The 27,257-nt window shown below is 43.5% G+C and overlaps 1 protein-coding gene across 6 annotated transcripts in view; it reads left to right on the top strand.

Moving 5' to 3' along the window:
* Nucleotides 1-27,257, top strand: part of ubap2a (ubiquitin associated protein 2a) — a 102,339-nt gene that overhangs the window by 39,479 nt on the left and 35,603 nt on the right. For all 6 annotated transcript variants that reach the window (XM_084316334.1, XM_084316333.1, XM_084316332.1 and 3 more), the window contains 7 exons: nucleotides 1,744-1,930; nucleotides 5,390-5,654; nucleotides 15,817-16,103; nucleotides 22,734-22,963; nucleotides 23,613-23,856; nucleotides 25,758-25,797; nucleotides 26,460-26,643. In XM_084316334.1, the coding sequence (XP_084172460.1) occupies nucleotides 1,744-1,930; nucleotides 5,390-5,654; nucleotides 15,817-16,103; nucleotides 22,734-22,963; nucleotides 23,613-23,856; nucleotides 25,758-25,797; nucleotides 26,460-26,643 (1,437 nt within the window). The remainder of the gene's footprint in view (nucleotides 1-1,743; nucleotides 1,931-5,389; nucleotides 5,655-15,816; nucleotides 16,104-22,733; nucleotides 22,964-23,612; nucleotides 23,857-25,757; nucleotides 25,798-26,459; nucleotides 26,644-27,257) is intronic.

The raw sequence follows: 27,257 nt of genomic DNA, 5'->3' as shown, positions 1-27,257 counted from the left end.
AGGAAAACGTGTATCAACACCAAGCCATTCCAGTTCAAAGGTAGGCGATACTGCCACCTGGTGATATTCGATCGGCATTGCAATTCCAACATAGGCAAACGAGCCAGGTACGGCTAGAATGATCCGGATGATGATTTAGAATGGGGATCAGAGGAAAAATATCAAAGGATCTAAAATATATATTATTACGTGTTTGGCACTCAAACGTTGGCGAGGAAACACGTAATATTACGTGTTTGGCGCTGAATGAGTTAAGATTAAGAGGGAAGCACTGTATGCTTTAATGTAGCTGTACAGCAGGGCTATTCAACTAAATTGTTCAGGGGGCCACATTGTCAGAAACCCAAGGGGCCAGGGGCCGGACTGCCACGGCGCCTCCCTGTGCTATGAATATATGTACACTTGACACAACACGCAACCACATTTTCACAACTTTTATTTAACTACATTGCAAAAGTAGTATACTTTAAAAAAAAAAAAGTGCTTCATTTATGTGCCACATCTGCAACATCTCCTGCAGAAAGTGCTTAATTTATGACTGTGCAACAACTGCAACATCTCCTCTTCAACATTTCAATATACAAATAAAATAAAAAACAAACAAGTGCATGATGTGCATCTGAACATTCTAACATCAACACTTGAACAAAAAAACACATTTATAGTGCAGCTGAGCTTATGAAAAAGTGCTTCATGTCTGTGCAACAACAGCAAATCACAGCATCTTATTAGCACTTATTGTCCACTCTTAACTCTCAAACATCAGGGGGGTGGGGGGCAGACAGGCCTAGCCTACATACACACATCTAATGAGAGCGATTGCACTTCTTTGACTGGGCAATGGCAGAGAAAGAGGGTTCATAGGAAGTGAGGGCTACCCGCAAACAGTGATGCAAATGCTCATTTGTCAAGGAGGCACGTTGCTTGTTTTAATGGCATTCATGTGAGAGAAACTGGATTCACAGGTGTATGTTGAGCCAAACATTGTTAGCACAGATATTGCCAGCGTTTTTATTTTGGGGAATGTCTTGACATGAATACACTTTATCCAAAATGTTGTGGTGGATTCATTCTCAAGTGCCTGCTTCAGAGCAGATGATGCTTGCATGTCAATTATTTCAAGTTGCAGGAGACCTTCATCAATGTGAAGTGATGCAAGGAACTCTTGTCCTTTTGTGGAAATAGCAGCTACATTGGCAAATGGGTTGCTCACAAAATGCATCAATTCTCTGGACATGTCAAATTCATCAAATCGACTTGCAAAGTTTTCCCTCAATTTATGAATGAAATCTGTCATTAATTGAGTGACTTTTGGCTCAATTGTGCGTGTTAACGTTGACATGAAAAGAAAAAAGTAAAAAAAAAAAAAAAAACATTAATTTTTTTTTTTTTTTTTTTTTTTTTTTTATTCTTTTTTATTATCATGTAATCTTTGGCGGGCCGGTCAGAATCATCCCGCGGGCCGGATCTGGCCCGCGGGCCGCCAGTTGAATAGCCCTGCTGTACAGGTTATTATTAATTGCCATAAAAATAGGGAGAAAATGTGAAGTTAGTGTCATTGATTTGTCTTCAATATTTCCTTAGCATTTAATACATTTTATGAAGTGATAATTCTGTATAGATTTTCTACTTTTCATTTGACATTGTCGTACCTCACACTTACAATCAATTAATGGCAAAATGACGATTCTTTTTTTTTAGCTGAAATCAATTTTAATGAAATGTCTCTCGGCCCCCCATCAGTCTGGACCTGGCCTCTCTGCTGCAGAAGCCTGTGGGTGGAGGAAGAGAGGCTCCCTCCTCCTCCTCCTCCTCTCAGAGTCTGGTCTTCACCAACTCCCACCACCACCACCAGCAGCACCAGCAGCAGCAGCAGGCTCCGCCCAGCCGCAACGGCCCCGGCAGCACCAGCTACGCACACGCTGCCCTGGTAGGAACACGCAGCCGTGCGTTACTTCACATGTCTCTCCCCAGAGACCGTAGCACATGTCAGCAACTCACCAGAGTGGGTGGGGGGGGGGGCGTGTCAGAGCCACCTGCCGTTTGTGGTTTCCGGTGTCGTTCTCAAGGACACTCTTGATAGTTGAGGTCTTGCAGCGTGGCTACATGGGTAGGGCACCGTGGTGCAGTGGTTAGTAGTACTGTTGCCTCACAGTGAGAAGGTCCTGGGTTCAGTGGTTAGTACTGTTGCCTCACAGTGAGAAGGTCCTGTGTTCAGTGGTTAGTACTGTTGCCTCACAATGAGAAGGTCCTGGGTTCAGTGGTTAGTAGTACTGTTGCCTCACAGTGAGAAGGTCCTGGGTTCAGTGGTTAGTACTGTTGCCTCACAGTGAGAAGGTCCTGGGTTCAGTGGTTAGTACTGTTGCCTCACAGTGAGAAGGTCCTGGGTGCAGTGGTTAGTACTGTTGCCTCACAGTGAGAAGGTCCTGGGTGCAGTGGTTAGTACTGTTGCCTCACAGTGAGAAGGTCCTGGGTTCAGTGGTTAGTACTGTTGCCTCACAGTGAGAAGGTCCTGGGTGCAGTGGTTAGTACTGTTGCCTCACAGTGAGAAGGTCCTGGGTGCAGTGGTTAGTACTGTTGCCTCACAGTGAGAAGGTCCTGGGTTCAGTGGTTAGTACTGTTGCCTCACAGTGAGAAGGTCCTGGGTGCAGTGGTTAGTACTGTTGCCTCACAGTGAGAAGGTCCTGGGTTCAGTGGTTAGTACTGTTGCCTCACAGTGAGAAGGTCCTGGGTTCAGTGGTTAGTACTGTTGCCTCACAGTGAGAAGGTCCTGGGTTCAGTGGTTAGTACTGTTGCCTCACAGTGAGAAGGTCCTGGGTGCAGTGGTTAGTACTGTTGCCTCACAGTGAGAAGGTCCTGGGTGCAGTGGTTAGTACTGTTGCCTCACAGTGAGAAGGTCCTGGGTTCAAGCCCCAGCAGGAGGTCATTCTGTGTGGGTTGCATGTCTGTCCTCCAGGTTTCCCCCACACCATAAGAAGACATGCATGCTAGTAGGGCTTATCGCGATATATTTTAAATGCTGTCAAACGATTAAAATATTTAACTCGATTAATAGCATGATTGTCCATAGTTAACTTGCGATTAATTGCAAATTAATCGCATTTTTATTTTTTTATTTTTTTTTACCTTAAACAGATCTTTTTCAAGTTCCAAGTTTTAATACTCTTATCAACATGCGAGTCAACAAATGCTTGCTTTATGCAGCCATTTAACACAAAAGGATGACCCTCATGCATTGCAAATTTGCATCAAATTCAAAACAGAGTGATGCACAAAATAACTTAAAAGAAAATAATAATTTAAAACAATGAATAAAGTGTGCATGAAATAATAGGGGAAAGAAAACGTTAGGAACTTGTTACATTCACACACAAGGGCTGATTAATCACACACCCCCCTCTCTCCCTCACACACACACTCTCCCACCTCTCTTTCTCTTTTGCCCCTTCCTCATCTCTCTCACCCCCCTCTCTCTCTATATCTCACTCACACACACACACACACACACACACACACACACACACACACACACACTTCAGAAACAAACATAGTATCAATGAGAGCATCAATAATACACCTGAGTGAAGTCTAGTAAAAAAAAAAATGATTTTTATTTTTATTTTTTAGTTAATCTTGAGTTAAAAAAATTAGTGGCATTAATAGAATCGGGAGTTAACGCGATATTAACGCGATATATTTGACAGCCTTAATTTTAATAATTGATAATAATAATAATCTAAATATATACCGGTGTATATATAATTTTTTTGTGTGACCTGCAACAGGGCAGTTCTAAAACCAGAGACGGTGGACAGACTTGTCTTTCTTGCCTGCAACTTAAAGTAATGGCTTTGCTTGTCCAAATGACAATACTGACCAAATTGAGATTTATTTTTCTCTTGTCCATTTATTTTGTTTGCTTTCTAATTTAAAATACAGTTTGAAACCGTCTGTACACGTGTCTCCAGTCACGAGTCACAGTATGTGCTGTGGTTTGTCCACCAAAAAAGCGCCAAAAGATAGAAAAGAAACTAGCAGAGCCAAAACTATTCAACTCCCCTGGAGCCACAGCCAGTAGAGAAGCCTGTTTACTTTTGCTTTCAAACCAGCTGCAGCCTGAGAACTGGAGTGTGAGGGGATGTAACACTAAAGATGGCGGCAACGACAAAGAATTTCTGCAAAATAAACATACATCTGTTTAAAAAAATTTATAATAAAAAAATAGAAATATATATATATATATATATATATTTTTTTTTTAATACTTATAACAATATCGATAATTAGCGATATCGAGTGATATGATATCGTTATCGTGATAAAAATGATTGCCATATCGCCCAGCCCTACATGCTAGGTATATACTCCTGCCGTTGCCCTTGAGCAAGGTACTGGCATTACGACTGGATAAATAGTTAGGAAGGGTCAAACGCAGAGGACACATTTCCCCTAGGGAAATTCTTCTCTCTCTTAGAGAACCGTGGCCAGGGAGCTGTCGTCCAGCAGGGAGCAGCTGTCTCCTGGACCTGGCGGTAACAATGTCCCTAATAATATGGTGACAGGGATACCGTACAGCTGCAAGTGCTGTCAAGACTCCAGGGCTTACAAACGATACAGACATCGAGGCCAACTAACCATCACTCTCCTCAACACTAGAAAGACCAAGGCAGGCATTTTGACTGTTTTTTAATCTAGACACTTGATAGTTTTGTTCAAATAACAGCCATGCACAATTACAGGTCCTTGACCTTTCCTAATTATGTGTATCTTTTAGTCTAACATTGTTTTTAGATTACATTTTCAAAACACAAAAGGTTCTGTATTTCTACCTAGAAAGACGGATCTTTTAGACTGTTTTGCAGGCTGTTGCTGGTGTTTTACCGCTGTGGCCCGGCTGATTGGCTGCTGCTGCTGGTGTTCTACCGCTGTGGCCCGGCTGATTGGCTGCTGCTGCTGGTGTTCTACCGCTGTGGCCCGGCTGATTGGCTGCTGCTGCTGGTGTTCTACCGCTGTGGCCCGGCTGATTGGCTGCTGCTGCTGGTGTTCTACCGCTGTGGCCCGGCTGATTGGCTGCTGCTGCTGGTGTATGGCCGCTGTGGCCCCGGCTGATTGGGTGCTGGTGTTTGACCGCTGTGGCCCGGCTGATTGGCTGCTGCCCATTGGTGGTGAAGCAGACAAGTTCTCCTTTACATTGTGAAGTGATTTGTGTCTCATAACCTGGAAAATCACTATATGAATGCAGTCATGCGGTCATTCATCCATCCATTCATTCATTTATTCATTCATTCACTGTTAAAGCCACAGATGGACTGACTCTTCAGGGACATAGATGCACAGTCAAGCAGGTGATGTGTCTCACCTTCTCCCTCTCTGTCTCTTTGTGTGCCAGTCGTCAGTGCTGGGAGCAGCTTTCGGGGACCTGGGCCAGTCCAAGAGGAGTCAGCCCAGCGCCGGAGCGCAGATCCTGGAGCAGCTGAAGGGCCCGGGCCTGGGGCCTCTGCCCTCCTCCCAGGCCGCACCTCCGGCCAGCACCCAGGGAGGCCGACTGCCGGGCCTGGGAGCCCCCGTACCTCCACCCTCTTCCTCCTCCTCCGCTTGGGACATGAAGGCTCCAGAAGCCGGTGCTTCCACCACGCTCTCCTCACAGTTCAGCCGTGAGTGATGGAAGTGGGGTGGAGTTTGGGGCCTATGCATGCAATAATAATAATAATAACTTTATTTGTATAGCATGTTTCATACAAGAATTGCAGCTCAAAGTGCTTTACAGCAGAAAAAAGACGGGCACAAAATGAGCACATAAAGTGTAGACATATAAAGTTTTCAAGTTTCTTTAATAGTTGTCATACAGAAGTACAGAATACTTTCATACAAAATGCTTCTTACTGTTACGCTCCAGAGACTGTGCTAGACAAGATAGTATCAAATAACATAGTATAGCATGTAATTTAGAAGAAGAAAAAGAGGTCACAGTGTTTGGTATAGACATATGTACAATGTTCTGAGTTACCATATAATATACAATACTATGCAGTGTACTAATGTACAGTACTATATAGTGCAAAGCAGAAATGGGATGAGGTACAATTTAGGTACAATTTACAGTAAGGTGTACGAGTTGTAGTGCAATCCTTCATCAATAAATATAAAGTGTGGGGAGTGGGTGCTACAGTGTGTTTGTTTAAAGTGGGTGTGTGCTATAAAGTGTGTGGAGTGGGTGCTACAGTGTGTTTGTTTAAAGTGAGTGTGTGCGTGTGGATGTGTGTGCTATGTGCGTTTGGTGGTTGTTGTTGTGTAGTGTTCATTGTTCGTTTAGCAGCCTGATGGCCTGGGGATAGAAGCTTCTTCTGAGTCTTTCTGTGCTCGCCTTGAGACGCCGGTATCGCTTGCCTGACCGCAGCAGTTCAAAGAGGCAGTTGTTCGGGTGACTGGAGTCTTTAATGATTCTCTTAGCCTTGCCCTTGCAACGCTTGTTGTAAATGTTCTGGAGGGTGGGGAGCCCCCCTCCAATTGTGCGTTCGGCTGAACGTGTCACTCTTTGTAGTCTGCTTCGGTCTTGTGCAGTGCTATTCCCAAACCAGGAGGTGATGTTGCCGGTCAAGATGCTCTCTATTGTACATGAGTAGAAGTTCTTAAGGATCTTCTGACTGACTTGGAACTTCCTTAGGCGCCTGAGGAAGTAGAGGCGTTGTCGTGCCTTCTTCACAACACTGTCAATGTGTGTGGTCCATGTCAAGTCCTCGGATATGTAGGCTCCGAGGTACTTAAAGCTGTTGACTCTCTCAACCGGTGCCCCGTCGATGCTGAGGGGGCTGTAGTCCTTGACCCCCGACCTCCTAAAGTCCACAATCATCTCCTTTGTTTTGCTGACGTTCAGGGAGAGGCTGTTTTCCTGGCACCATCCCGCCAGGACCTTGACCTCTTCCAGGTAGGCCCTCTCGTCGTTGGCAGAGATCAGGCCCACCACCACTGTGTCGTCAGCAAATTTGATGATTGTATTGCTACTCCGCTGAGCCACACAGTCGTGTGTGTACAGGGAGTAGAGGAGGGGACTCAGAACACAGCCCTGGGGGGCCCCTATGTTGAGGGTGATGGATGAGGAGGTGCAGTTGCCTGCTCTCACCACCTGGGGTCTGCCAGTCAGGAAGTCCAAGACCCACTGGCAGAGGTCATAGTTCAAGCCCAGGTCCCTGAGCTTGGCTATGAGTATGGAGGGGACTATGGTATTGAATGCCGAGCTGTAGTCGATGAATAGCATTCTCACATAGTTCCCCTGCCTCTTGTCCAGGTGTGATGCTGCTGTGTGCAGCACATGGGCTATGGCGTCCTCCGTGGACCTGTTGGGGCGGTATGCAAATTGCAGGGGGTCCATGTTGATGGGGAGGGAGGAGCAGATGTAGCCCTTTACTAGCTTCTCAAAGCACTTCATGGCTATGGAGGTGAGAGCTACAGGGCGGTAGTCGTTGAGGCAAGCAGGCTTGGATTTTTTGGGTACAGGGATAATAGTGGACTTCTTCAGGCAGGTGGGGATGACAGCCTGTTCTAAGGACAGGTTAAATATGTCAGTGAATACTGGGGCCAGTTGGTCGGCACAGACTTTTAGGACGCGGCCGGGGATGCCGTCCGGACCTGCTGCCTTCCTGATATTCACTTTTTTAAAGGTCCGCCTCACCTCATGCTCTGTTACCCTGAACACTGCGCCTCCATCAGCAGCCGACCCCCCCCCCCCCCTATTGCCGTGGCTTGTGAGCTGGTGTTGTTATTACCAGCATCAAACCTCGCATAGAAGGTATTGAGGTAATTTGCTAAGGAGATGTCACTGTTCAGTTTGAGGGAGGCGCCTTTGTAGTCTGTCATCGTTTTGAGCCCCTGCCACATAGCTCTAGAGTCAGCTTGTTCAAACTGGAGTTCAATTTTATCCCTGTAGCGCCGTTTGGCCTCTGACACTGTCCTCCTTACGTTGTATCGCGCCACCTTGTGGTCATTCATGTTGCCTGCCACTAGGCCGTCGTTGTATGCTTTGGTGCCAGGGGCGTATTTGGCACGGGGGACATTGGAATGGGTCCCCCCCATTTTTTCAGAATGCAGTTATGTCCCCCCCCCCCGTCTGACTACCTGTATGCAAAGAGTAGTAGATGGGGGTCGCATTTGCACGGGCCAAGTACCCACTCGCTAAAGTACTCGTCTTTGCATAATAATAGCTCGGGTCGTCCCCTCAGCCGAGGTGTGTGTTAAAATACGTCATCACATACGGTATAAAGAGAGATAAGATGAGACATTCAGTGCTATGTCCGACTCCTACCTGCGTGCATGCAACAACGAGATGGCACCGTCGCCCAAGAGGAGAAAGCTACTTCTTCAAAGCAAACTAAGTTTTGCTACGCTGTCGCCCGGAGCTAAACCAGCAGCAGTGACGACACCACCACGAAACAGGAAGGCAAGTAACAGCATTTTAGCAGATTTTCTTTTTTTAATATAGGCCTAATGTATTTGTCCAGATTGACTATATAGCTATAGCTATTTGCCTGTTTGTTTCTCTTGAAAATAATCGTGGTTCATAAGTCCATGATTGATTGATTGATTGAAAAGTTTATTAACAGATTGCAGAATGGGTACAGTACAGTACAGCTCAATACATAAATTGTTAAGAGGATGCAGACCTGAGAAAGACTTTCGTCTTGTTTCCATCAGGGTCCCCCATTTTCAATTCATCATATGACACACACGACATACAGATAGACAGTACTGCTACATCTATACATTTATGACATACCAGATTTTCAAATACAGTACTGTTTGTGATGAAAAAGAGTATACATTTGACATAGAAACTGTGCATTGGAGGAGGTTGGGTAGGTGGGGTGGGGCTGTACATTGGAGGTGGGGGGGGGGGGGGGGGGGGGTTGGGTAGGATACAACCCCATTGTAATCATCCTGACTAATAATGATGAATTGAAAATGGGGGACCCTGATGTAAACAAGACTAAATTCTTTCTCTGGTCTGCATCCCCTTAACAATTGTGTGTATTGAGCTGTACTGTATTGTACCCATTCTGCAATCTGTTAAATAAAGTTTTCATTCATTCACAGATATTTGACAACACCGCAAAGCTGGTCACCTCACTAAACATCGATCCGATGGAAATGCCTCGTATCCGCAACCCTCCAAAACGTCTAACTGGTGACGCTGCAGCACATGTCCCAGCAACTTCTGTGGACTTCTTCAGAGGGGAGTTCTTCAAAATACTGGACACAGCAGATCTGCAATTCCGAGAGCGGTTTAATCAAAGAAGCTTTGAAGTGCTTCAGAAGTTGGAGGGTGTGCTTATTAGGGGAGAAAGTGATGACATTGTGGACAAGTATCCAGAGATGAACAGGAGGATGCTGGATGTTCAGCTAGCCATGTTCAAAGCAACTAACACCTATGCATCAAGCACAGAAGCTGCAGACATCCTGAGAGGCATGTTGCCTGAAGTCAGAGGTCTTTTTGATGAGGTGGAGGTCCTTGTGAGGCTGTTGCTGGTTGTTCCCTCATCCTCTGCTGAAGCTGAGAGGAGTTTCAGCGGACTCCGGAGGTTGAAGACCTGGCTTCGCAACTCCATGAAGCAGAAAAGGTTGAACAGTGTGGCAGTTTGTCATATACATCAAGAAAGAGTTGATGCCTTTGACATTAGAGAACTCTGTGAGGAATTCATCTCTGCCCATGATCGGAGACAACATGTCTTTGGAAGCATTGGATGAGTTTAAATGTGAAAATGTCAATTTAAATAATGGAGAAGTCACTTTAAAGGAATGAGGTATATAAAGTCACTTTAAGGAAAGAACAGATGTGGCTCTTGTATAATATAGTTTAGATACATTAAGTATAATAATGACAAAGTTAAAATTGTATAGTAGTCTACATAGAAACAGGTTTGTTATATAACTTATGTACCAGTGCATAAGAGTGATTTATGTTAATGTTTTGTACCTGTAATTAAATTTGATTAAAAGTGATTGGTGATAGATAAAGGTGATAGATACATTAAGAGCTAAAATTGTATATTGTATAGTAGTGTTTCTCAGGAACCTAGCATGTATTTTTTTTTTATCATGCATATCTTGTATTACTGTGTTCATAATTGCTAATTGAAGCACCATATAATAAATGTTCTTTCACCATAAACCTTTCAAATTTGTTTATTATTTGTCACAACAATACTTGTTTCTGTATGAGCTCAAAAAAAGTCAACCAACGAACTAGATTCTTGTACCGGATCTCCTCTCTGGTAAACAAGAATACCCTGAAGACTCTGGCAGGAGCACTCATTCAAGGTACTATGACTATGCTTACCTCATGGTACCAAAGCACCTCAAAGGCGCTTAAAACGTTTGTCACAAATGTATCAGTACTAAATACCTATATGTCCCTATGCCATAAATGTCATGTATGTTGTGTATTTCATAAATCAAGTTTTCAAGTTTCAAGTTTCTTTAATAGTTGTCATACAGAAGTACAGAATACTTTTGTACAAAATGCTTCTTACTGTTGCGCTCCAGAGACTGTGCATGACAAGATAAGTATGAAATAAAAACATAGTAAAAATTAGAAGTAAAAAAAAGAGGTCACAGTGTTCAGTTTAGACATATGTACAATGTTCGTAGACGTAGTTACCTTACAATATACAATACTGTGCAGTGTACTAATTAGGGGTGGGACAATACATCGATCCAGATCGATATATCGATCTATTATCAATAATCAAATAGGATCGACGCAACGTAAAAAGATCGATTCATATTGCGATACTCTTATTTTGAAAATCCCCGCGAGTCATATCCGCCGGCGCCCAGTATGTGAAACTCCGTGTACACATTACAGCAGTGTTTGCGTCTGCTGTAAAGCACTACAGAGCGTCTATTTTGCGAGCAGATATAAGTCTGTGCAGTTTTTTCCCCGCAACGGGTCAAATGCATATAACAGGCGTTGCATCGTCGCCATTCGTTTATGCCAACGTCGCGTTAAATATCTAAATGAACGTCGCGTTGGCTGCTTAAAAGCTAAGCAGCTAACCGTGAGAGAGAACAGGAGAGTGAAGAGGGGACTTGGAAGGAGGAGGGGTGGGGGCTGTGGGGGACTGTGTGTGTGTGTGTGTGTGTGTCTGTGTGTGTCTGTGTGTGTCTGTGTGTGTGTTAAAGCTCAATATATAAAAACAAAAGTGAACAGGAGGTCTATTTGTATTAAAAACAATAGATTGTTTTTCATTTAAATGTCTGGAAGAGCTCAAAAATAAATACATCAATTGATATTTCCGTAGCCTTTTTTTAGTTGATCTAAATGTGACTGATTGTGTTAAATGGGCACATAATATCGCCTCATATCGATCGCAGGCACCTGAATTGAATCGTATCGTATCGTATCGTGGCAGACTTTGTGATATCGGCAAATATCGTATCGTTGTCCAAAGAATCGATATTGTATCGTATCGTGATGAAACTGATGATTCCCACCCCTAGTACTAATATACAATACTATATAGTGCAAGGCATAAATGGACGAGGTGCAGTTTAGGTACAATTCACAGTAGGTGTACGAGTTGTAGTGCAAATCCTTTATCAATAAATATAAAGTGTAAGTGTGTTTGTGTGATCTAAAGTGTGGAGAGTGGGTGCTGCAGTGTGTTGTTTGTTTGAGTGAGTGTGTGCGTGTGGGTGTGTGTGCTGTGTGCATTTGATGGTTGTTGCATAGTGATTATTGTTCGTTTAGCGATTATTGTTCGTTTAGCAGCCTGATGGCCTGGGGATAGAAGCTCCTTCTGAGTCTTTCTGTGCTCGCCATAAGACTCCGGTATCGCTTGCCTGACGGCAGCAGTTCAAAGAGGCAGTTGTTCGGGTGGCTCGAGTCCTTAATAATTCTCTTAGCCTTCCCCTTGCACCGCTTGTTGTAAATGTTCTGGAGGGTGGGAAGCCCCCCTCTAATTGTGCGTTCGGCTGAACGTGTCACTCTTTGTAGTCTGCTACGGTCTTGTGCAGTGCTATTCCCAAACCAGGAGGTGATGTTGCCGGTCAGGATGCTCTCTATTGTACATGAGTAGAAGTTCCTAAGGATCTTCTGACTGACTTGGAACTTCCTTAGGCGCCTGAGGAAGTAGAGGCGTTGTCGTGCCTTCTTCACAACACTGTCAATGTGTGTGGTCCATGTCAAGTCCTCGGATATGTGGGCTCCGAGGTACTTGAAACTGTTCACTCTCTCAACTGGTGCCCCGTCGATGCTGAGGGGGCTGTAGTCCTTGACCCCCGACCTCCTGAAGTCCACAATCATCTCTTTTGTTTTGCTGATGTTCAGGGAGAGGCAGTTCTCCTGACACCACTGTGACAGGTTCTCTACCTCTTCCAGGTAGGCCCTTTCGTCGTTGGCAGAGATCAGGCCCACCACTACTGTGTCATCAGCAAATTTGATGATGGTGTTGTTGTTCCGCTGTGCTACGCAGTCATGTGTGTACAGGGAGTAGAGGAGGGGGCTCAGAACACAGCCCTGGGGGGCCCCTATGTTGAGCGTGATGGATGAGGAGGTGCAGTTGCCGGCTCTTACCACCTGTCTATATGAATTGAAAATGGGGGATCCTGATGGAAACAAGACAAACGTCTTTCTCAGGTCTGCATCCCCTTAACAATTGTATGTATTGAGCCGTACTGTATTGTACCCATTCTGCAATCTGTTAAATAAAGTTTTCATTCATTCATTCACTCAGTGTGTCGTTTACATGGATAAATGGCGCCACCGCTTGGGAAAATGCGGTATTGCACCCCTGGTATTTAAAAGAAAAAAAAAACTAGGTAGACGCCCCCCCATCGCCGTCACTCGCCACGCCCCCAAATCTGTCCCCCGCACACATTGAGAGAGAGTTACGCCAATGTTTGGTGCGCTCTCTCAGAGCTTCACGGACGGATTTGTCTACCCAGGGTTTTTGATTTGGGTAAACTCTCATTTTGGTAGTGGGGATTGTTTCTTCCACCAAAGTACAGACATAGTCCAGCACTGTCTCCGTGTAGACATTAATGTTATCTGTGTCGCGGAACACATTCCAGTCTGTGCAGTGAAACGCAGACTGGAGCGTCTCCTCTGACGTCAAATCCCATTTCTGCACCTCTCGCGAGACTACAGGAGTACTTTTGATTCTCTGTTTGTACATTGGTGAAAGAAAGATGGACGCGTGATCTGATTTAAAATCACAGTTTTTCACATTAGAATCCAGCTTCCCAATAGGCCACTTTGTTTATGGTTTGATTCTATTGCATAAAATGACATATAAAACAATCCTAAAAAAGATAGCAGCAAGGTAAGGCTAATCACAGTTTTAAAATGACATACAAAACATATAAAACGAGCATAAAAATATAGCAGATTTACAGAACAGAGCAGTGCATTAAATACCAAGGCACTGTTTCTTTACAAAGTTCAGTTCTAAGTTACTTTATAGAACAGTTATTCAAACTATTAGAGTAGCCCCTTAATACTTTGAGATTCTTTACAAAGTCCAGTTCTAAATTAATTTATAGAACAGTTCTGAATTACTTGAATACTGTCTCACCTGATGTCTATGTCAGAGGTGAAAGGTTGACAGTTGTATCCGAATATAGATACCTTGGGATAAAAATGGACTCCAATCTTACATTTAAAAAACAAATTAAATCGGTAGTAAACAATGCAAAGTTTCACTTATCAAACTTCCGTCACATCAGAAACTCTCTGTCAACAAAAGCAGCAGCACTGTATTTTAATGCCATTATTATGTCACACTTAACATACTGTCTGACTAGCTGGACACAAGCCTCCTGTACAACATTACGATCTGTACAGGTAGTTTACCATCAGGCTGTGAAAGTTCTGGACAGGAAAACAAACAGCCACCACCATTGTCATAGCATAACAAACCAGAACCTACTGAGCTGGGACAATCTTGTCAAATTCAAAGATGCCTGCCTTACCTATAAAATCCTACATGGCTTGGCTCCTCCCCCCCTCTGTACTTTCATAAAACAGAAAGCATCTGCTGATAGATATACCAGGTCTGTAGTCAGAGGGGACCGTGTAGTCCCAAACAGGATGTCTGCTTTTAGTCAGACAGCCTTTTCCGTGAGAGCAGCCCACACCTGGAACAGTCTGCCAACACGGCTCAGGGAGTATCAAAGTTACATCTCATTTAAAACTAACTTAAAATCATGGTTGAGAGATGGTCAAGTGTGCGACCATTTTAACTGAGGGGTTGTATTTTAATGTATTTATTTGTATGTATTTTAGTGTATTGTAACCTATACTGATTCCTACTGTGTTTTAATTATTGTACTATGTTTTTTAACTGAGGGGTTGTATTTTAAATGTATTTATTTGTATGTATTTTAGTGTATTGCAACCTATATTGATTCCTACTGTGTTTTAATTATTGTACTATGTTTTAATTATTGTTGTGCTCATGTCACCTGCCCCAGAGACTACAGTTGAAAATTAGCCAACTTGGCTAAACTGGCATATTTACAGTCAAATGTTTCTTAATATGCACTGTCTCTGTATTTTAAACCAATAAATACAAAATACAAAATACTTTACTTAATAGTTGTTCGAACTATTGAATAGGGATGCACCGATATGAAAATTTGCCACCGATACCGATTGTTCAACTAACACAATCGGCCAATACCGATACCGATATTTGTGGCAAAAATAAAATATTATAATTAAAAGAAATTATGAAACTACTGTATATTTGTATGTCTCTAAATGTTTTGATGAATTGAAAATGGAGGACCCTTATGTAAAAAAGCCGAAAGTCTTTTTCTGGTCTTCATCCTCCAGTCCACTGAGCTGTACTGTATTGTACCCATTCTGCAAGCTGTTAATAAAGTTTTCAATCAGACAAATGTATAGAAAAGCTTTTATTATAACCATATAACAAAAAATTATATTATTGTTTATGAAAATGTGTTGCTTGACTATTATTTTAGGCATGGCAACCTATTCGTTTTAATAAGAGAGCACTATCTCTCAACCAAAGCACAATTTTGATTGACAGTCGATTCTGCCAATTACGTCACACGCTTGCTGTTCTTACCACCAATCGGCAAGCGCTTTACTTCCGGGAAGTCCGCCATTGATCTGCAGCGAGAGATCAACAACAAACCTACCGGCGCTAATAACTTTAGCTCCCCGCGGCCACAAGTAGATTACCAGCGCTCCGCAGGGTGACCAAACGAGGCATAATGATTTTACTGCAACGAATGGAATAATAAAAGCTTTTCTATACATTTGTCTGATTGAAAACCTTATTAACATATTGCAGAATGGGTACAACTCAGTACGGGCTCTCTGAGCAAAGGAAGGAACTGAGATGAATGAGTAATGCTTGCTATGGTCCGGTAAATACGCTGATGTTATTGAACGTGTAACTATATAACGTTAATGCCACAAAACGAATGCCTTTGTTAATCATAAGTAGTAACTTTGATGCAGTAGCGTGTGTGTGTGTGTGGGGGCGGCGTTGTGCAGGTCGCTTGACTGAAACTTTTTTCAAAGTTTGAACGTGTGCTGGGCCATATTGACGTGACACAAATTGATGGATATTTATCGGCTACTGCCATCGGCACATTTGAGCTTATCGGCCGATACCGATACCCGACCGATATATCGGTGCACCCCTACTATTGAATGACAATTATGTTTCTAATTGTGTTCTTCAAAATGTGTTAGTTTCATATGCGTTTTTCTGCTATTTCAGTGTACTTGTTTTGGCTGCACCCAGCTGTGCATGTTTGTTTATATGTGTGTGTTGTGTGTGTCTCCAGGAGAGTTCGGTCTGCAGCCGGAACCTTCCCTGGTGCTGAGCCAGCTCGTCCAGAGGCACGCCGGCCCCTCCCTGCCCCTCGCACGCCAACCCAGCCCCCCGACGCAACAACAAGCGCAACAGCAGGCGCCGCCCTCGGCCTCGCCCGCCCTCCAGGCCCCCCCGCTGATGGCCCCCGGCAGCGCCAAGCCTTCTGCCCCCAGCGCAGGGCCGGACCCTCAGGGCAGCGGCACGCAGCAGCGGGCGCAGCTCAAGGGGCAGAAGAGAAGGATAGCCCCCACATCCAAGGTAAGGCTGTCCCCGAAGCCTGTTTTTGGGATTTGAACTTCGTCAGGGTTTTTCGAACGGACGTTCGAACCTTCGTTTTTAAAGGTGACATGCATTATAAATGTCTTTTTTGAGTCTCTAGCATTGTATTATAGTAATAGGAGTTAGTATCAATGTGTTTTTGTGTCTAAATACCATATTGGCGGATTGCTCTCATTTCAGACCATTTCCTGCTCGATTTAATTAGGTCATTCTGATTTGACTTGCATCGTGACGTAATGAGGCGAGGATGGAGCGGATAGTGATCCGATTGGCTCTGTGGTTGTAGCGCACCAAACGGGGTTTGACAGAGCGAGAGAGAGAGAGAATCAGATAGACCCTCGCGACAGAGCACACATACACACTGTGCCGCGCGCTACAGCTGCTCCCGAATTGAGAGAGAGAGACCATCGTGCAAGCACTCCGCGCGCCGCGCAGGTCCCCCCCCCCCGATTCGGGAGCACAAGCTGCAGCGCGGCACAGCGGCAGACCCCCTCTCTCTCTCCTCCACCTTTTGTTTCTCTTCCTCCACTTGTCTCTTTCTCTCCTCCATCTCTCTCTCTCTCTCTCTCTCTCTCTCTCTCTGTCTGCCACTCGCAGACTGTGTGGATGACTGCCACTGAAAGTGCTTATGGGCAGAGCCAGGCCAATAACAGGCTGAAATCTTGAGGCTGGAAAATGATGCTTTTGAGTACTCCATTAGAAATATAAAACAATGATTTTTTTTAAATAAACCTTACAGATGTCTTCCATAGACTCACAGGAATTGTGTAAAGTTGCCCAAATAGTGCTAGGAATAGCAATGCAGGTCCCCTTTAACACATTCAGTGCCAGCCACGAGATTTCTCGTGATTCGCCGCCATGCGCTGAGTGCCAACAACGAGAAATCTCGTTATTTAACACATTGACCGCAGGGGGTTGTGCCCATCTCATACCCCTCTCTGCCACCGTTAATACTTTGAATGCCCATCACGAGATATCTCGGGTTATCAGCCCGCGGGTTGAATGCCCATCACGAAATGAAAATGGATGAGAAAAAAAAACTCCGGAATCCACATTTTACTTCTCACGCATGTAACCGGAGCCGATCAGATTAATTCTTTTCCCCTATAATGTGATATGGCTGTTTGACTGTAAGAGCGATCAGGAACTGAGAGAATCGATTTTCACACGTACACATATACTATCGATAATCTAGCGTTTATTTGAAAACGATTCATAAATCAGCCGGAAAATACAACCACCCTCGGAAGCCAGCCTCTTTGATGTGGGACCAGAGTTAAGGGCATGGCTACAAGACACGGAGTTGGACCTCTGACGTTACACGAAAGAAGAAGAATGTGTTAATAATAATAATTGATTATTTTTATTTTATTTTTTTATTCTGATTAATGAGTTTTCTTTTTTTATTAAATCAACTTTCTTTAACACTTTGGTTGCCTTGGGTTAAATTCATGATATACCATAGGTTGCCGGCTCTATTTGTCTATGGAGAAAGTCCCCTTCTTTGCAGGGCTATAACTTTTTAAATTCTATTGCTACATTGCCATTATTAGGGCCCATTCAAAGTCCTATATGTATTGTTCATTGTGTAGCAACGTTAAACTTTTTCATTCACATATTCATAGTAAAGTATGGTCTAATGTATAAGTATGTTTTCATCTCTTTCTGCAGCTTTCTCCAGAACGTGATATATAGCCCCAAATGCATTATATTGATGATGAAATACAGTTTGATGGCAATCAGCGCGATATAAAAAATTCCAACTAGACGTACTTCTAGAAGTTACTACACGTCATCTGATGTTGACCGGATGGGCGAGGGGGCGTTTATAATTCCGTGGGCAGCGTTATACCAATCATCTAATGTGGGTCAAATGTTGATAATAGCAGTTAGTATCGAAGACGGTAACGTTACACGCTGAAACTCACCCCAGTCTCCGCGCGCCGTTGGGCGATCATCGTAGAGTAGAAATCTTATCATTATGGGATATATTTTTACCCGGTCCATCTCCAGCTTGTATAATGGTATATACGTCCAAATCATGTTGTTTATCGAGTTATTGCCAATCGATCACTGTGTAGCGTGACGAGCCAGAGTCCCATGACCTATAGCGAGCGCCCGGAAGTACTACGGACGTCTAGCACAACCTCTATGGCACATCCTGTTTGGTGATTGCGCCGATCGGCCACCAGATGGCGCTCCTGAACCGCCAGAGAGCTCAGTGGGTCCTGCTGGTGGATCTCAGGCCAGCGGAGGGGACATATGAATCAGATCGCAGATTTTTGAAATATTGATATAAGGACGCTGTACAGCGTCCTCCGGCAACTTGAGCATGGCCCGCAATGACGTCAAAAGACGTTTCATGGCAGTCAAAGTGTTAATGAATATAACTCATCAGTTTCTTTTAATACTATAATATTAGTGTAGCCTAATCTGTATCTGCAACTGTGAAGAAAAAAAGAGAATGAATAGACACATAAAAAAAATATTTATTTTATTTTTTATTAAAAATAAAAAATTCAAATGTTGATTTACAATTCGAATGCCAACGTAACGAACGAAGGTTCGAACGTTTGGGTTCAGCCCTAGTCCAAGGTAGGCCAGGACACGTTCAGGGGTTTAAGATGAGATAATATAAGATATTCCTTTATTGATCCCCTTGGAGGAATTCTGTATCATAGCATCATAGGGGAGGGGGGGTGGGAGGTACAGGTAGTAGAAGACATGGTACAGGTCACAGAATTATAGTACAGTGGAGAAGTAAAAATTTTAATAGAATTAAAATATTGTAAACAATATACAATATAATTTACTCTGGACATGCGCATATGGGCAACAAGCCGTATGTATGCCCTCTGTTATTTTGCCCGACAATAAATATAGTTACAATATATAATCTCGTAATCTAAATCTAATCTAATATATAATCTAAAAATGATAAATGCTAAATATATGTAAGGGAGGTCATTGTCGCAAAATAATTGACCGACACAGAGTTTAAAATACCGAGCCGCCTCGGCGAGGTGTTTTAAACGTCAGTGAAGGTCAATTATTTTGCGACAATGATCGAGTATAGCTATACATTATCCCGCTTATTACATGGCTAACTTACTAACAATATACCTAATTCATTTTACATCGACTCGCAACACTGGTTCTGGCTGCGTTCTGGCTCCGCTCGTCGCTCCGCCCCCTGTCATCGCCGGCAGCAGAACACCGGCAGTGTCTAATTGCACTGAAACAGTGTGTGTCAGTGGGCTTGATTGCGAACAGCTGCGCACAGCGGTCATTATTGTCCCACAGCGGTCATTATTGTCTGATAACTGACCTCTGACGCGCGCTATTGACCAATCACAAGCAAGCATTTCGGCGAATGTGAAAACGCCATGTAATAAAATCTAATAATCCAATAGTCTAAATCTAATCTAATACCGTAATTCCTCTAATAGTAACCGGGTCTCAAATACAAGCCGGGTCTCTATTAATGGCCCGGTGCGCTCTTGAGCTAAGCAATTATAAGCCGGCCTCCTAATACAAGCCGGGTTACTAATATACTGAGCTGCATACTGAGCTAGTTACTTTTTTTTTTTTTTTTTTTATTATCTTTCTTCCCCTCCTTTTTCCCGATTTTTCTCCCATCCCACCCTTCCTGGTTGTTGCGTACTTACCCCTACTGTCGGTCCGGGAGACCGGAGACTGTCACATGCTTTCCTCCGACGCACGTGCAGCCTGGGGCAGGCCAACCTGGCCGCGCAGGTTCTCACCGGGGAGAGTGTAGCGTGTGGGAGGCCACACTATCTCTCCTCAGATCCAACCCTCGCTGAGCAGGCGCCCCGACCGAACTGTAGGGGTCGCTGTCCACAACGCCCAGGACCCACCCTTCAGCTTCCCACCCCCTGATACAGCCAATTGTATCAGTGCGAGAGGACAGCCAAGCTGATAGCAACGCCGGGAGCTGGATTCGAACAGGCGAATCCTAGTGTCTCCCGGTGTTGGTGACGAACGTAATCTCCGTGCGCCACCTGCCCCCCCTGAGCTAGTTACTTGATTTCACTTTGAAAACGTTGAAATGACCAGTGACCACCTGTAATTGCACTGTTTACTATTTCATACAGTACTTGGTTTCAATAAATGAACCCAGTACATTTTACTGGGTTCAAACTGACACAAAATGTTGATTTATTCATTATGATCCGTTTGAAAATTTGAAATATAGGCCTCCCTCTTATACAGGCCTCCTCCTAATACAAGCCTGGTACCCGCTACAGTTGAAACAAATACAAGCCGGGGTTACTATTAGAGGAATTACGGTATATAATCTAAAATGCTAAATGCTAAAATGCTAAATATATGCTCTGATGAAGTATACAGTATTCACATAAGGTGCGGTATGCATAAGGTAAGGCCGGTATGCATTGGACCAGTGCTCTTCCACACCTTGCTTCTTCTAGTTGCAATTCACTCAGTGGAGGCTTTTCAAGCGCTGTGTCATAGTACCTACAGTACAGCTGTTTTAGTCTCTGAATGATTCAGATTCAAATATTTTATTGTCACATTTTTTTTTTAATCAGAATCAGAAAGGTCTTTATTGCCAAGTTTGCACGTACAAAGAATTTGTTTTGGTAGTTTGGTGCATCATTCATCTAAATTAAAATAAAAGTAGAATAGAATATAGGACAGGGCTGTACAATTGTGCATGATGTAGTAGAGTAGTATATACACTAAATTAGAATAGAAATACAGTGGAATAGAATAATGTACATACATTCAGAAAAACGTGAGATGCTTGTTTTTCCCAGCTCCTCAACCTTAGTAGATTTGTAGACGACAATATACAACGATCTATTCAAACTATACAATACAAGGTAAAAAAAAAACAGTGCATACATATAAAAAAAAAAAAAAATGTCTACAGTGTAAATAGGTGTCTAATAAGTGTGGTGTGTAAGACACTTAACACATTAACTGCCACGCTTATATCCATCAATGTATGATCACTGCCACCAGTCTAAGTCTATGGAGATGTTCACCTTCTTTGCAGGGCTATAACTTTTTAAATTGTATTGCTAAATTGACATTACTATGGCCCATTCAACATCGATTATCTATCGTTCAGGATGTAGGAACGGTATACTTTTTCATTCATATATTCATACGAATATACCGTCTAGAATATAAGTATATTTTTATCGTTTTCTGCAGTAATTCCTAGAACGCTAGTTATAGGCCTAAACGCATAATATAGATTATCGATTGCAGTTTATTCGCGATACACGCTATATTAAAAAATCCAACTGAATACGATCCTAAACGTTATGACTCATCATGCACGGATGAAAGGGGGGGTCGTCGTTTATAATTTAGTAAATGCTTTATGTAGTATGGGTGATATATTGATCAGAGCGGTTTGCATTGAAAAGAATAAACCATCAAGCTGAAAGTAACGTTACTGTCCTCTTACCGTTCGCCGATGAGACTGGAGGAAAAAGATCCCACTTATTTGACGTCGATCGACTAGATCCATTTCCGGTTTGTATGGCGCAATAAACGCCCAAATCATATCGATTATTGAGTTATGGCAGCGATCCATATACACGGATGTGTGTCTAGAGTCCTGCAACAATATGTGACTGCCGGACGGAATTCCCAGATGCACCGAGATCACCAGAGATCCATTTCCGGTAGTAACTCGCCCGATCATCCACCAGGCGGCGGTATTGAAGCGTTGCACGGTTGTGCTGAGTCCCACTGTCTCAGCCGAGGCTGGGTGGCGGAATTATGAATACCATGGCGAAAAAATGAAATATGATCTCAATAACGTCGTACGCCGTGGAGTGGCGGAATTCGCATGATCAGCAAACCCCGTCGTAAGCCGTTTATGGCGGTGGATGTGGTGCTTGTTGTGTGTACACTCATGTGATAATTCAGAGTCTGTCCGTCAGTAGTCCGTTTGCCCGGTGGAAGTAGCTGTTCAGTTTTCTTTTGGATGTGGACCTGAGACTGCGGACGGCATGAGCTCAGTTTGTAGTTCGGGTGGCAGGGGTCTTTCAGGATCCTGTGTGCCTTGCTGACTCAGTGAATCAACTTGTCTTAATGCTCTGGTTCCTGTAGCTCTCTCTGACTCCCTTAATGCTCTGGTTCCTGTAGCTCTCTGACTCCCTTAATGCTCTGGTTCCTGTAGCTCTCTGACTCCCTTAATGCTCTGGTTCCTGTAGCTCTCTGACTCCCTTAATGCTCTGGTTCCTGTAGCTCTCTGACTCCCTTAATGCTCTGGTTCCTGTAGCTCTCTGACTCCCTTAATGCTCTGGTTCCTGTAGCTCTCTGACTCCCTTAATGCTCTGTAGCTCTCTCTGACTCCCTTAATGCTCTGGTTCCTGTAGCTCTCTGACTCCCTTAATGCTCTGTAGCTCTCTCTGACTCCCTTAATGCTCTGGTTCCTGTAGCTCTCTCTGACTCCCTTAATGCTCTGGTTCCTGTAGCTCTCTGACTCCCTTAATGCTCTGTAGCTCTCTTTGACTCCCTTAATGCTCTGGTTCCTGTAGCTCTCTGTGACTCCCTTAATGCTCTGGTTCCTGTAGCTCTCTGTGACTCCCGCCTTCCTCCCCCCAGATCCCCTCTACGGCGGTGGAGATGCCGGGCTCGGCGGACGTCCCGGGTCTCAACCTCCAGTTCGGGGCCCTGGACTTCGGCTCAGAGTCGGCCCTTCCGGACTTCGGCTCGGTGGACAACTGTGTCAGCGGCGGGTCCTCCAGGGAGTCCACGCCAGCCTCGGCGCCGGTACCGCCGGGTCCGGGACCAGGAGCACAGAGCCAGAGCTGCCTCTATTCCAAACCACTCAGGTACCACCGTCCCCCGCTGGATCACCTGCTCTCTGCTGGGATGGAACTTGAACCGTTCTGTGTGTTTGCCATACGTGGTTATTTGAACTCATCTCTATGGCTAAGAATAACCAGGGGGCTAGTGGGCTAGTGATATTTCCATCCCTGTTTTTTTTATTAAGGATGAGTAGTTAACTTTCACCATTAGGTGAGACGAAGAGCAAAACTCTTAAAAAATGTGCTACATGTTATGATAAATGTACCAGTCCACACGAGGAGGCAAAACCACTTTCAAATTCATCTGCGCACCCATTCCTAAAAGTCTGAAAGTGTTGTTAACAAAAAACAACAACAAGCGTATGATTTGAATGATGAAAGTTTCCGGGAAAGATTTTCCAAACCATGGATATGATAGAGGGAAATGCCAAATAAATACACTTGGTAATTTCATAATGTTTTTAACTAGTCACCATATCCAAAGAAAATCTAAATCTATAGTATGTTCAAATATAGTCTGTATATTCAAAACATGGACGTAGCTCTTCTTCCCACATGCAACATGAATGGGTCAGTCGTTTTGTTTACCTTGCCTTTTATGGATTGTTCATTACAGTCTGTCTCATTAACTGTGTTTTTTTTTTTTGGGGGGGGTCTACTTATCGGTCACCAGTGAGTCGTTGGGCAGCCCTCTCTCTGTCCCCCTGCCTCTGCCCCTGTCCTCGTCGGAACCGGTCTACGCCTCCGTCACCCTGCCCAGCCTCACCGCGAGCTCCACCATGCCTCCCTCCTCCTCCTCTCTCCCCATCTCCTCCTCTTCCCCTTACTCCTCGGTCGGGGGGAGCTACGACGGGGGCATGGCGCCCCACTCGCGCCTGGCCTTCTCCCAGAGCAAGGAGGCCTCTGGGCCGGTCATGGTGAGTAGAGACGCTCCATGTTTTCATTTGTAACCCGGAGGTCTTGTCGTTTTACACAACGTGGGGCGTATCCCACTGGGTGACTACCGGTAGCTACTCTGAGCTAAACAAACTATTTGAAGCACTTATTGTACATTCTACATTTACATTTAGTCGTTTAGCTGACGCTTTTATCCAAAGCGACTTACAAGTTTTGTACGACAAGTCAGTAGGAAGGGTAGAACTCTATCAGCTGCTGAGTACAGGGTTCGCACAAGGTCATTGAAGTGCTTAAAATGCTTGATTTTTTACCCCAAAAAGTTGAGGCCTGGAATTCCTTGAAAATAGCCAACTTTTTAACAAGGTGCTTTAAAAGTCCTTGAAATTCAAATCAACCATTCGCATTGAAAGTTTTGTTCATCCATGATAAAATTCTTCTGAATCAAGAAATATATATAATATATACATTTTTTAAAGTGTAACTAATTGTTGGAAATTGGTTTTAATTAAGCCATAATATTGGATCCGATCGTCTTTTTCTATAAAAACAAGCATTTAAACGTGAATTGTATAAAAACTAGCATTTAAAAGGGAATTGTATCCTTTTAAATGCCTTTTTTAAATAGTGCTTGGAAAAGTACTTGAAAGTCCTTGAATTTCATTTAGCAATGTCTGGGAAAGGAACCCTGTGAGTAACAATGTTCATCAAAGTGTTAAGACTTGAGTGTTGAGTAGGGCTGCAACGATTAGTCGACATAATCGACGATGTCGATTATAAAAAATCGTCGACGAGGAATTGTTGCGTCGATTAGTAATTAAAAAAAATAAAGAATTATTATAATTTTTTTTATTTTTTATTTTTGCACTACCTATCTTTGTGAAAGTGGCTTCTCAGCTCTGGTCCAGCCAGCTGAAGACTTCTTAGCTTAACATAACAGACCGACAGTAAGTTTGGGGGAACTAATGGGATAACTGGGGATGTTGTTTGGTCCTGACAAGAGTCTCAAAGCAACTCTGAGGTCATGCTCAATGTCCAATCTGTTCCTCTACTCTGTCTTCAGCTGGACCAGAGCTGAGAAGCCACTTTCACAAAGATAGGTAGTGCAAAAAAAATAAAATTTTATTTTTATTTTTTTTATATATAATTGTTTTTCGATTAGTCGACTAATCGAAAAAATAATCGACAGATTAGTCGACTACCAAAATAGTCATTAGGTGCAGCCCTAGTGTTGAGTGTATGTTAGTATATTAGGAAGAGTGCATGACAGTAAGAAGGTTCGTTTTTCTAAATGTTGCCCATGTCTGAGATTAGATTCAAATTCAAATGTATCGTCATTATTCAGCGCAAGTACAGTACAACAAAAATAAGTTTGGCATCCAACCAGAGTGGAAATGTAGCAGTAAAGTGCAACAGCAATATATAATGTACAGGTGGTTAAACTGGGTACAAAATATACAAATTAGTACTACTGAGTGTAGTGCTAATGAGATGTATGTACAGAGTTGTAGTATAATACAGTTATTAATATAATATAATTACCTGAGAAGGTAAGGGATGCACCAGTCTATATTGGATATGGTATAAAACCTTCCCCCGATACTAAAATCATATTATCCCCAATCCGATACCAAAATATTCACGTAATGAGAATTTAAAGCGACTTCATCTTCTGCCTTTTCACACATATGATGTCATTACCTGTCTTAACGGAGAAAGTAGAGTGTATCAATTGACCTCATCTCAAAACCCTGCCCTCTTTTCTTGATCCCTCCAATCACAACTGTCGCTCTTCCTCCAGACAAACAAAGTTTGTGCTCTGCAATTGGTCTGAAACGGTGGCATGACTGCACCCCTCGATAAGAGGTAGAAGTGTCTCTCTGCCGGACATGTGGAGACACTGAGCTGTTTGTTTTGTCTCCAGAACGGTCTTAACGGCGCGAGGACGTCCACCGCTTTAGACAGTAAGTCTTTTTAACCGTCGAGAGGAAAGCCATGCCTGCTTCTAGCTGGAATGTTTGAATATGAGTTATCTATTTACGAGTTTAGTAGTGGTGAGTGTAGTAGTAGTAGTAGTAGTAGTAGTAGTAAGTGTTTCCCATAAAATTATACAAATGTTAAGGGTTTCGTGATCATCTATTGAAATGCTGAGTAATAGGCGTTGGGCGCCTAAGATATTCTTTCCAGATGGTTATGTAGTGAATGTAGTGATGGAATATGATCAGATTTACTTCATGCTGGATGCTATGTGTTGTGAAGGTTTTATACATGTTTGCCAAAACATTTTGATTGGATCATCGTTAAGTTTGAATCATCACATCCTAACAGCATTCTGAACATGTTCTTCCACGGCTAAAATAATCTAATGAATGAACTCTCTCTCTTCCTCCTGCTCCTCCTCCTCCCCCTCCTCTTCCTCCTGCTCCTCCTCTTCCTCCTGCACCTCCTCATCTTCCTGCTCATGCCCTTTCTCCTCTTCCTACTCCTCCTGCTCCTCCTCCTATTCCTCTTGCTCCTCCTCTTCCTGCTCCTCCTCCCCTTTCTCCTCCTGCTCCTCCTCTTTCTGCTCCTCCTACCCCTCCTCCTGTTCCCCCTCCTCCACCTCCTCCTCTTCCTCCTCCCCCAGCTCCATCAGCATCTTCCACACCAAAGCCAGAGTCTCCCTCTCTGAGCATCAGCACCAGCAGCGCCTCGGCTCCTTCCTCCCACATGCCCTCCTCCTTGCCCCCCCACATCTCCACCACGCTCCCCAGCCTGACCCAGGACATGCCCTCGGCCAGCCCCCACATCGCCCTCAACACGCTCAACAGGTGAGAGCATGACCAATGCTGTGCGTGCGCGTGCGCTTGCTAATGACAAAAGAAGGTGTTGCATGGTTGTGCGCAGGGAACAAACTTAACTTTTTGACTTACCAGCCATTTGGCTGGTAGATTTTAAAAACTACCAGCCATCCAGATTTTTTACCAGCCAAAAATTATAAATAGCTTTTTAGTATATCGCCATGTGTTATTATTACTATATAATACTCTTGTATGCTATTTTCAATTAATATCATAAACAACATAAGGAATATTAGCATAATTTTGAGTGGACTGAAGGAATGAGTCAGCGTTAATAGTTTTAAATGCAAATAATTTATTGCGAATTTATTTACAATATGGAAGCAAAAGAATTAAAGAACATATTAAAACAACTTCAAACAAGATAAACAAATCCATACTTGCCACCTACAAGGCAACAAGGGATGTTAGCGGAGTCTGTAATGCATCCAGCCTTGTATGGAATAATAATATAATAATATCATGCATTGTTATGTAAACAATTCCACTGGGTAGGCTTTACAACCATAATTAGCTGAAAGTGAAAGCCGACACACCTATATGAACATGCTGGACTAACGTTATAAAAAAAACACAATAAACTT

The sequence above is a fragment of the Notolepis coatsorum genome, assembly GCF_963971535.1.
Source record: "Notolepis coatsorum genome assembly, chromosome: 6".
Lineage (NCBI taxonomy): Eukaryota > Metazoa > Chordata > Actinopteri > Aulopiformes > Paralepididae > Notolepis > Notolepis coatsorum.
This window is presented reverse-complemented; position numbering and strand designations above follow the sequence as displayed.